The sequence below is a fragment of the Crocodylus siamensis genome, chromosome 1 (genome assembly GCF_052110815.1).
Source record: "Crocodylus siamensis isolate JL-2025a chromosome 1, ASM5211081v1, whole genome shotgun sequence".
NCBI lineage: Eukaryota > Metazoa > Chordata > Crocodylia > Crocodylidae > Crocodylus > Crocodylus siamensis.
In genome coordinates this window covers 364031493-364043895 of record NC_143395.1, presented here as the reverse complement: position 1 = coordinate 364043895, position 12403 = coordinate 364031493, and the positions used below count along the sequence as shown (strand labels likewise).

Here is a 12403-nt window from a genome sequence, read left to right as displayed (position 1 = left end):
AGGCAGAGATGCCTACAGGGCTCACAAATAATCTGGGAGTCTGACAAAATTCTGGCTGCTAAACAGTGTGAAATAAGATCACATTTGGTGCTTTACACACTGAAGAACCATCTAAGTGGCATTTAGGTGCATTGGAGAAAAGTATGATGGGGGGTGGCAAGGTTGGACATAATCACAAGTCTTGAAGAGCCAGGGTTTTATACATATCTGTGTATTGCCTAAGCCTTAAAGCTTGTCTACCTCTGATGTCATTCTAGAATAGCCAGGAAAACTATTCCAAAAGTAATGTCATGTGTTACTGTGAAATATAATAGTCCTTTTTGTTTCTCTTCAGCTTAAGCCACTGTCAAAGTAGATTAAGATAAATAGAAGCAAGACACTCTTATTCCTGAAGAAAAAAGTCCACACATGGAATTATTCAGGAAGACTTATTGCACTTTAAATGAGCACCTACCCTAATCTGAATTAACTTTCGAATGTAAAGGTGTTCTAAATCTGCCATCTATCCACCTTTGAAAATCTTTTGAGATTTATGGATGAGAAGGCATGATTTAAACACAAACTATTTTTATGCACAGAAAAAATAATGAGGGCATCATACACACTAAAAATTGATTTTTGGTTCACAAATTATGGGTGTTATAAAACACGTTATTTCAGGGGGGGAAAATGTGTCCAGATTTGCCAGAGTGTATTTCATTAAATGATAAGAAAGCTATAAATATTTCATTTTCTTGTTCTCAGCTCTAAGAGCATAACTGCATGAAATGTCCATGGTGTTCTTGGGTTGTTTCTGATTTGGTTTTAGGAAAATGCAAATCTTTTTCTTCTTGAACTAATGAAATGACTCTTTAAACTCATCCATCACTTTCATTTAAGGTGATTTATGATGGCTCAACTAGTTATTATCTCTTCTCCTCCAGAACAAGGCAGCCCCTTTTACTGAACAAGTTCAGATCTTGCTCTCTGCAGATCAGTCCACAAGGGTGCTGAGTTCCTTTAGCTTCTGCTGACGTCAGTGGGAGTTACAGGAGCTCAATAACTTTCAGGACCAGGTCCTGTAGCTCTGTCTCAGTTTATTGCCCAGAGTGGTTTCCCCAGAGTCCCTCATGGTTTTTCTCTTCTTCTTGCAGCATGCATCAAACAGGTGTGCAGTTGCTCAGACCTCCACGGAGCAAAGCAGCCTTCATCCCCACCATCCCCATGAGGCAGTGCATGATCCACAGCTGATTCCCTGCACCTGCCCTCTGTTTTCTTGCCAATGGGAAGGCCATTTGGAAGTAGTGGTCTCACATCTGAGACAGACTCATAGCATCAACATCCTTCATGGGGCAGAGATTGTTTTCCTGGCTACAGACATGCATCTCCCTGCACCAACAGATTGGATAATCATTCATTCTTGCCTGGGCCACCAATTTTTGCTGGTGCTCAGGAAGCAGGAGAAATATGAAGGCCACCCTCAGTTCTTTGCCACCATGATGCTGATTGGCACCCCAACTCAAGCGGATAACTTTACCTACAGGCTTGAGCTCAATAGAAACCAGAGGCGTCTGAAATGGGAAGCTACCCCAAGATCAGTACTGGAGTGCATTGACTCTGTCATATCAGACGGTGATTGCCTTGTCCTTAACACCTCATTGGCTCAGCTCTTTTCTGATAATGGAAGCCTGGCTATAGGAATTGCAATAACTTCAAGCAAAGTTCACACTGCTGAGGTGGAAATGTGAAGAAGTGGGAAAAAAATAGCAAAAGAATAATGCTACCCTCCTGCAGCTTGTGAGAGCCAGAACTCATGGACTTCTTTTGGGGGTCTCAGGTTTTTTGTGGTATTTAGTATTGTCCACAGTGGGCATTCTGTAAACTTCCTGTGATTCCAGTCTCCATGTGATGTATTCGCTGTTTTTGTTAATACAATTTTATGAGAGATTTTAAAGATCATAAGTTATTGGCTCCATCAGAATAATGCCACAGAGTCTCTCAAGTAGAGGCTGTCTTTATAGAAAAGGCAGTCCAAGGGACACAGTGAATCCTTAGTTTGGATAGACTAAGAAAATTCATTTATTTTATTGTTTATCTAGTTCCTGGGTACTAAGTAGGCCTCTGTGACTGATAGTAAGGTAAAATAATCTAGCTAAAGCAGAGGCCAACTGTGGTCCTTGTTCATTAGCAACTTCACAGGAATCAGCAGACTGCAATTAATTTGCCTAAAATGAAACAGATTGCAGCTGCTCTCAGCTTTTTTACTACTGAGGCACAACCCAAGGAGACAGTAAGTTCCAGCATACAACTCCCCATCTGACCTAAGCAGATAGTCCCTGCAGAGCACTGTGTCCTGTGACCCATCACCTCTGGAAACCACAACCATGAGCAGAAATGAGAATCAGAGACTGAATATTAAACTGCAGATTGTGTTTATCCCAAGGTTATGATTACTGCTATAATTTTAATCATACAGTCACTATTATTGTTATTTTATTACTTTATAATAGCAATAATAATAATGATAATATTTTAATAATAATGACTATCTAGGAATTATATAGTGGTAGAAACCACTGGGCACCACCAAAAAGAATACTTTAATAATAATAATAACTATCTAATATTTATACAGTGGTAGACTGCAGGCCACCACCACACTGAGCTCCACTGCATGAAGTACAAACTTACAATAAATGACAACCCCTGCCCCAAAAATCTTACAGCGTAAAGCACATTCTGTGGCCATTCATGATTTAAAACCAACACTGATGACCCACTCATCTCTCAACAGCTCCTTCCCCTAGAGAAACATTCACTATCTCTACTTGTATTACTGATTCAGGGCCTGGAAAACCTAAGGAGGTATCAGCACCTGGCTGGACATTATAATGAACCAAATTCAATATCTTTCTTATGACTGGCTTGCCAAATGCAAGCCAACTTGAGGTATCCAGGATGCATCTTCATGTGCAATTAATGCACCTGAATTTTTCTGTGCAGAAAATTCAAGATTGTTAAAGCTCTCCCCCAGTTCCTGCCCTGTTCCTGCCCTGCTCTGCCCCCCTGCAGCCACCAGGGGGCTCCCCTGGATGCCAGCCCTGTGCTGGCAGGGGGCACAGGGGCTTAGCTCAGAGCTCTGGAGGGCAGGGAGCTCTGCCCCAGCTGAGGAAGACTGAGCTGGCCCTAATGGACAGGGTTGGGAGGGAGCTGTCCCAGCTACCAGCAGCTGCCTACCAGCTATGTAGAGATCGAGATGGGTCCCAGTTTCCACATGGCTGGCAGGCAATGTCCTGCTAAGCCAAGACAGCTCTCCTTGCCCCCTGTGTCCCCCTGCTGCCTAGGCAATTTGTTCTCAATCAGCTTCTACACATGCAGTATGGTGCATTAGTTAATGCACTGTTTTTCTAGTACCTGTATTTACAATTACTGGAAAATGGTGCATTAAACTAATATACCCTGCAGTACTTGTGCACACATAGACAGTGATGCTTTACTGTGTATTAAATTAATCTAATGCACTCTAAAGGATCTTATGTCGATGTGCCCCCCTTAATCTGTAATTAGGGATTTAATTTTTTTAGCATTTATTTTCTCAAAAATTCAGATGGTAATTTTCATAAAATAAATATAAAGTCTCAAAAAATGTCCAAGTTTTGTATTTTAGCTTGAGTTTGCTGTTATATCCTGGACTGCTCCCTTATTTCATGCCTTTAAAAATGGCAGCTGGAATATCTACTTGCAATAGGTAGGGACAAGCTTGAGGTGGCTGGCTGATTTCATGGGCAAAAGTTGGGTCTGACAGCCATTTCCCCTAGCAGAGTACAATGCCCTGATGCTTCTGATTGGCCAAATGGCCCCAGTGGCCCCATTTCTCACTGCTGATTGGCTGTGAAGGCTGTCTGTCATATGACCCTGCCCCTCACTGCTGATTGACCGTGAGGGATTTTCATCATGCAGCCCCACCCCTCATCACTGATTGGTGGCAAGGGCTGGGGCCATCTAATGAGCAGCCTCAGTAGCCAGTCATCGGTGAGAAGCAGAAGTGGCTGCCATCTAGGGCTGCCCATTGTGTGAGCAGTCCCCCTTCCCCCTGGAAGGCTGTGCAGTCAGACAGCAGCATGGTGAGGATGGCTGGCTCCCTCTGACATTTTATTTTCAGTATTTTAAATTCTTTTTTCCATGGATTTTGCAGATTTTGCGGGCAATGCACAATTTTGGTCCCTAGCAATAGGGAATCCTAGCTTGAAATTCCTCTCCTTTAAAAAAACAAAACAAACTTTAACATTTTTTTCTTCAATCTTGTCTTTTGGGTGTCCCCGTCCCATACACACACACACACCCCTCCAAAAGTATTTGTTGGTTCACAGGACATCAAGTAGAGGAGGATCGTAAAAACACGTGGACTGTTTAATAAGGGCTTTTACATCTGGTCAGGCACTTCATGTTGATATTTGACCATAAACAAGTCAGGATCAGTTCTCTGAGTCTAAACTTCATCAAATTTAGGGTACATTAATTTCCATGTGCTTTGTCTTCACTTGGGTTTTAAATCCTGTTAGTTGTCCCTTGTTAGCTAATGCAAATTAGAAACATATCCCCTTTTTTTCTTAGTATGAGTAGTGCCTAAAACCCCAAATCCAGATGTCCTTAGAGTTTTGATGCAATCTGGATCTGAATATTGCGGCTCAGGCTTGTCGCTATTCAGTAGTTAAAAAAAATCAGTGGCAATACCCTGCCTTTCAGTTTTCCCCTTTTCTAAAATGAATTCCAGAAATATAATACAATTTTGCCTCTTTACCTGGAGTTTCAGCCCAATGGATGGCAGTGAAAATCAAAGAGAAGTCAAGATTTCTGCAACAGGCTCAAACTTGCCATTAATAGGTAGAAAGAAATGAAGTCTGATCTCTGAAAAGGAAGTGTCAGTCTCTGTAATGGCGTCGTGGTCCTGTGCTGTAACCTAGCTAGCTCTCTACAATAAGTGAATTCTGGCCTGGAACGTCTGGTAATAGTGATGCACCCACATGCAAGGGCTTACAGAGCTGAATGCTCAGGAATAGAAATGGCTGCACTCTTTCCTACATAAGAAACAATAATTACATCACTGGCATTTTTATGGACTTGAACTAGAGTCCCTAGCTTCTTGGTCAAATGTTCTATAAGTGAATTTAAAATAAACCGAGCTCAACTAGCTTAAACCACCTCGGCTTTTGTGCGCTAAGGTAGAGACATCCTCAGTCTGGTGTGTCATTGCTTTTCTGTCCTGAGGATGACAGAAATGAAGAGGTTAGAGAGAAAGGTGCTCCCAAAATGAGTACTTTCTATAAACAACACCCTTGAAACAGTTTGCCTTTGAAGTAACCTTCAGAAATTAAAAGTATCCTGCTGATGTTGCTGGGATGTACCAGTCACTTCCACTCATATCTGACCATGGAACTCAACTTTTTAAAGATTTGCATAAAATCTCCTGACATGGACAGTATTATAATTCCTTCATCATTCAAAGTATATGTGCAGCCCTTTGCTGCCATAAAGTGAAGGTGAGGCAGGTATTTCAGGGGCAGAGTAATGCTTCACAAATCATAAAATGCTGGCAAGTAAGACCAACAGTGAAATTTGGTTTGCGTGTGCCCTTCAAGTGTCCAAAACTTGACAAGCACTCTTGTCACAATTGAAAAGGCAACCATAGCTTTGTTTTACAAATAAGATCCATGATTCTTCACTTCTGGACCTAGCATTACACCATGACACTGCCCTTCTTATAAAACATGCCGTCCAGGGACTTTCAAAGTCCTTCAGAAATATTGCTGAACTAAGTTTCCTGTATCTGTAAGGTAGAGGTAGGTATCCTTATTTTAGTGATGAGAAAACTGAGGATAAACTAAATCACCCTTGTAGAATACTATTTGCCTACCTGTTTAAGCAAAGTATATTTTTGCCATAGGAAAAAAAAACTAGTAAGGTTTTTTTTTGCTATTGTTATAATTGTAATGGCAACGGGTGGTCAAAAAGGGGTTTGTGCCTGGATTGCTAAACTTCAGTAATGATTCTGAAAAGCTGAGCCAAATGCATAGTCTGCAGTCAGATTAGAAAATTTACTTCAATTCCCCTGCTCTCACTGGTGGAGCGTGCCATGCATTCTAATTCCAGGTCCGCCGTTAGAAAAGGGCTGAGTTTTAGCCCAATCCTGTTCAGAATTTAGCACACACCAGATATCCTTGACCCTTTAAAAATCACTCAGTCTTCAGAAGCCTTTGTTTCCCCTTACATCTGTCTTTCAGGATGACAAGGAATCCTGTGGGATTGGTGAGATGATGGTAACAATATGGGTGGCAATTTTCTTTTGTTGTAATGTTCCATCATAACATGGGTTTTATTTCCTCCTTTATAAATATACACACACACAGAGAATAAAATGGAGTCATCAAAAGGAGGAGAGACTGAATACTGGAAAATGAGTTGGAATGGCTTATAATAAATTGATAGATACTACTGCACAGGGCCCTCAGAGTATCAGAAAAGTGAAGCATTATTACAGCATTGGTACATATCTACTTCTCTTGCTCAAACTACCCAGAAACGGCACCTGTCTCACAAAAGGATCCCTGAGAGCATGTGCCAAACTACATTTCTGTTCCAAACACTGACTACATAAAAATGACACAGGAGAGATCTGCCACTTGTGTGTATTCCACCAAATCAATTCACCTTACAGGCAAACATAAGTTTCCACCCTTTTTCATCCAACCAGCATGGCACATCTAGTGTAGCTGGAAAAAAAAGAGAGCTGAATTTTGTTCTAGCACATGCATCAACAGAACTGTCCACAGAAGAATCCGCTCTCAGCTATTTCTGGAACAGCTTTATTTACAGCAGTGGGATTTCTCTCCAGTACATCAAAAGGGAAATTTGAAAACAGCAAAGATGCATACATATCACTGAGGGCAATAGCTGATTACTTAACAGGAACATCTCTCTGAATGTATGTGCCTTCGTAGCTGCAAGGGGGAGTCATATACCCTACCAGGTAAGCCACAAAACCCTTTGAAAGTAGTGAAACATTGGGGAGCAGATCTATTGTGTCAGGAGGTGTAATTTTTTGTTTCATTACTCTTCAGAGTGGATCTGCACTATAATAGGTGATCTTGGGATTCTGCTTACGGTTTAAGTCTTGTCTCATAAGGACTATGTGTAAGAGAGTTAGTCTGGGTACCAGAACTTCAGTTTTACAGGCAATTGTCTTGGATTCAATACTGTAGTACAGAAAGCATGTGAGCCTTTTCCCCAGCCAGCCTCTCAGTTCCTCTCTAAGTCCAGACATTTCCCTTAACTCAGAATAGAAGCAAATGAACAAACTATGTGAGTTTATGTGAGGCGGGGTCTTATCATGTCATCTGTTCTGTACACATTGCTCATGCTGTGACAAGGAAAAGCTATCTAGGGCAGCTAAACCCTCTAGGAAAAGAGGCTTAAACTACTGTGGGTTAGCTTTTACTGTGCAAAGCAGGGCTGGAAGGGAGGGACCTCCTGAGTTCATCTAGTCCACCCACTTGCTCAAGGCAGGAGCATCCATGATTAAACTATCCCACCCAAGTGTCTGTCTAAGCTACTGTTGAAAATTCCCACTGATGGAGATTTTACTACTTGTCTAGGGAGGCTGTTCCAATACTTGACCACCCTCAGAGTAAGAAACTTCTTCCTAATCTCTAATCTAAATGGTCTCTGCTGCAGCTTGAGGCTATTGCTTCTAGTCCTGTCCCCCAACAGGCACAGAAAAAAGCTATCTCCATCCTCTCTATAATCTCCCTTCAGGTATTTGAAGGCTGGTATTCAAATGCCTCCTCAGTCTTCTCTTCTCCAAGTTGCATAGCTCTGGGCATATCTACATGAGATGCTGACTACACAGTAGCCTAATAACACTGGGCAGCAGCGTGCTGGTCAAAAACTATGCTAATAACTTACTGTACAATGTTGTTAGAATAGTGTGCAGTAAGTATCACAAAAAAAATGTGTGCCAGCACTACTGTGCTGCAAATGTAGTTACTGTGCATTCAGTACTTCATTAAAGAAGTACTAAACTAAATGCGCAGGAACTATGGTGCATTAATGAACGTGTAGACGCACCCCTAGTTCTTTCAGCCTTATCTCCTAAATCATGCTTCCCAGACCTCTAAGCATCTTTGTTGCTCTCTGCTGGACTCTTTCCAAACTGTCCACATCCTTCTTGAAGTGTGGGATCCAAAATGGGACACACTACTCCAGTAAGACCTTACCAGTGTTGAATAGAGCAGAAGAAAGACTTCCCTTGATTTGCAAGTGTCACTCCTGTTAATACAATTCAGCATATAGTTGGCACTTTTTTACAAGGAGCATACTATTGGCTCCTATTCAGCTTATGGTCTACTGCAGGGGTTCCCAAAGTTTTTATGCTGTGACACAGCCTGGAAGTGGCCGCAGCTTGGCAAACCATGGCCCAGCAGTCACAGCCGACCATGGCTGGACTTTCTGGCTGGAAGACAGGTAAGGATACCCCCACCCCCTGGCCCACCCTGGGGAGGTGGGCCAAACCCTGTGCTGCTGCAGACCCTGCAGAAGGAGCTGCAGTCTCTCTGGGGGTCCATGGTTTGCCAATATGCAGCCACTTCTGGTCAGTGAACAGTGCTGTGGACTGGCAGCCGACCCACCACAGCCCGGGGACTGAGAACCCACGATCTACTGTAACCCCTCCTCTGCAGTACCTCAGCCTAGCCAGTCATTCCTTACTCTGCAATTGTACATGCAGTTACTCTGTCAAAGTGCAGGACTTTGCACTTTTCACTGTTGAATTTCATCTGGTTGATTGCAGACTGTTTTTTTTTACTGGGGGATAAAAGTGCACAAGCAGGCAATTATTGCAAAGCACTAAGTCCATGCCTCCTTGCTGTAATTTGTTTGTTCATCTGTACCTTTAAAGGCAAAAGAAAGGTCAGTGGAATCTGCTGATGTAAGGCCTCATAAATGGCTCTCATGGCCAAGATACCTGAACACTTCATAGTCTTATATACAGACAGGGGCTCACAACACCCCCTATGAGGTAGGGAAGCATTTGCCTACAGTCATACACTGGGTGCCTCTACACATGCAAATGTTCTGGGGTAGGTTTTCTCTAGACTAAATTAGTCTAGAGTAAACCCACCACAGGCAGGCATCTATATGTGCAGGGAAGTGAAAGCAGATTTACTGCTTATGGCAGCAGTTTGCTTCCCCCCTTCCCACTCTGCCGCCAGCCCTTCACTGGCCACCTGCAGGAGCCAGGGGGAACTCTAGGTTCCCCCTGGGTGCTAGCCCAGTGGTTGGCAGGGAGCTGCTGTGTGAAAAGTGGTTAGGCTCCACAGGTGCCTGTACACATGCGGGGATGCTGCTCCAATGTGCTGTAATTACAGTGCATCACAGCAGGCACTGTCTGCTGGGGTGTGATAGTAGCACACACCAGCGGCAGAGGTGCTTTAACTAAAGCTCATCAAATGAGCTTTAGTTAAAGTGCCCCCGCCGCCATTTTGAAGCACAGGACATTGAATACATGAGATGCTGTGAACGTTTTAATTGGGGCAGCTCTCACAGCTGCTCTAATTAAAGTGCTCCTCCCTCCCTGCCCCTGAGCACATGTAAAGACACCCCAAGACAGTAACTTTACTAATCTTAGCAACAGACACATAGAAATACAAGGTGTAGAATCTGTTATTCTTCAGACTGGTGAAGAATTGTATTGGTGTACTGGTGAAATCCCTCCTAAAACACAGAATATCTGAATATATAGTTTAATTCATTTACGTAGTCCAGGTTTTTTGTCAGATAATTTTATGGACATCATACCTGGCTTTGTTCTCTCAAGGCAGTAATGAACAAATTCTTCACCCTCCAAGCCATGCAACCTGGTAAATCACAAGGCTTGGGGGTGGGGGGGGGAATGATGGATTAAAATGAGAACGTAAGATGAACTTACTAGAAAATGTTGTATGTGGCTTTGAAAGCGCTATTTTTAATGCAGCATTCCCACAGACTGGACTGTTGCTTGGCACAACAGGGGAGCCTGATTTCAGATGTTTCCACTGCATTGGCTGATTTACGCTTTATTGCTTTCAATTCTGAAGGCTTAAATAAAGCTTAAGTGTTCTTGGCGTTTCACGAATTCTCAGATGACCTAAGTGAAACACATCTGAAATGCAAAACAACTGCTTCTATCATGTGGTACCCAGAACATCTGACCAGTGAAGAGAATTTCTAATCTTTGGAGTAGAGATTCACACTTCCACAGTGCCCAAGTGCACCCAACCTTGTAGAGGATGAATCTTCAGCCTCAAAGTTTGTCACAAAGGCTGTTTGTAGACATGCTCACTGTTTTCTAAACCATGTTAACTGATTCACATCACACAGTTCAAACTGAATTTCAATTCAGATTAAGTTTTAATAGATGATCATTGACTAACAGGGAGGTTTTCATGCATTTCTGCAGTAGAGACAGCGGTGGGGCTGGACACTGTCCCCCCGCACTCAGAATCAGGGCCACAAAACTACATTCGCTTTCTACACCTGGTGGCGGGCACAAACAACAGCAAGCCCTAGATACCTGCTGTACATGCAAGTTAATTAATACCATTTAAATTGCCTAGTTTGGACTGCTCTAGTCTGCATTAACTTTAACCCTCATTCAGTGAGGATTAGTTAATTTAGACTGGAGCCAGTTTTAATTTGGAGTACAGCTGTCCACATGTATATAGTGATGGCTGTAGTCCAGCATAAACCTAGAAAAACATAACATCTATAAACAGCCAGAGGTGTTAACATTATCCACCCACCTACCTACCTAATAGCTCTTCCACTTATGATCTGAGTATCTCATTTCCAGCATCCACAGATAATATGTGACTGGACTGTGGACCTGAAAACTTGGTTGACCTTGAGACTATATTGCCTGCAGGAGTCAGTCAAGTCCTTTCCTTTGAATCTAGAGACACCACTGTATTTATTAGCAGATGAATGGCCTGCAAAACCAACTTCCCAATGATTACATTTAGCCCTGGCTCTGAGAAGTTACTTTCAAACCAGCTTCTTTTGGAATCAATGTGAGTCCATTCATTGACTTCAGCACGAGTTATCATAGGACCATAAGCATAGAAAGCTTGACCAGTAGCCCGTGAAACTGGGTTCTAATGAACCATTTATCGAGATACAGAGGTGCGTGGATTCTGACGAGGAAGGTGAGCTCCTGCTGCTACCAGATTTTTATACATCATTGAGCAAAATGAGGAAAAATTAATTTTAAAAGTAATGCAACTTTTAATTGCAGCAGCCTTCCTTAAAAATAGCATCTTGTATTGTAAGTGATCAGTCTGAACCCAGTTGCCCATACCTTTGCACTGAGTTATGGAAAAGGACATCCTGAACACTGGAGATAGCAAGTTTCTTGAATACTTAGGACAGCACTAAATTAAAAAAAAATCAGCCTTAGTAGAGGTCTAGAATTAGTTGTGTAGCTCATGATTTCTACCAAGGGCATCCTTTGTAACCAGTATTGTTAGCCTGGTTTCCTGAATCACCAGACAACACTTTGTTCAGGGCCAAGTGCAACCATAAAAGACCAAGCACAACATGTTCACTCAGTACCGGGAGACTTCTATTGATACACAGTAGCAGCATATGATGATTAGCAAGCAAGCAAAGCTGTCACCACACACCGGGCTGCTAATGATACTCACAGGAAGGCAGACATCTGACCAGTATGCTGATCTCCAATTTGAAGGGCTGCTGCTTTAGTGACCTCAACTGCAGGCCAATGCTGGAAGAGAGAGCACACACCTCTTGTTGACCACTCCAAATTTATACCTTCAGCTGATGCCATCTGTCCTGCACTGGTATTCAGTCATTGGTGAGTTAAATCTATTACATCTTGCCCACCCAGTAAGGACACTGTTCACATGTGCTTCGTGTGCTGGACTTGTTATTCAGATGCAGTCCCAATAATACAATAATAAAACCTGTTTCTGTGCCTCCAGATGCACCTTTATCTGCTCAAGAAGAGAAGTCTAGGGTCTGTTCCAGCTTGGGAAAAATACTCCTTCCATATGTACCCCTCCTTGTCTTTGGAATATGTGTATGAACCACTTCTGTCAGGTTTCCAAGGGAAACTTTCCACTGCTGGTGATCTCATCTTTCTGGGCCTTGCTGTAACAAGCAAAAGTTAGCTATACTTATGTCAAGCAGTTGTAGTACACGTTAACTATATATGTATATATTCTAATAACTAAAATATAATATGTTAACTGCATATATGTGTACTAAAGAGTACATAACAGATCTAAACCCAAAATTTAGCCAACAAATATGTGCACCTGAACTAGCTCCATGCACATTAACCTTGAGATCAGAAGCAGCCAGCCATGTTGGC

At 42.5% G+C, this 12403-nt stretch overlaps 1 protein-coding gene across 1 annotated transcript in view; it reads left to right on the top strand.

Annotated features, from left to right (window-relative positions):
• Positions 1-1807, top strand: part of SIAH3 (siah E3 ubiquitin protein ligase family member 3) — a 77846-nt gene extending 76039 nt beyond the window's left edge. The window contains exon 2 of the mRNA XM_090031716.1: positions 1134-1807. Within this exon, the coding sequence (XP_089887842.1) occupies positions 1134-1727 (594 nt within the window). The 3' untranslated portion in view covers positions 1728-1807. The remainder of the gene's footprint in view (positions 1-1133) is intronic.
• The last annotated feature ends 10596 nt before the right edge of the window (positions 1808-12403 follow it).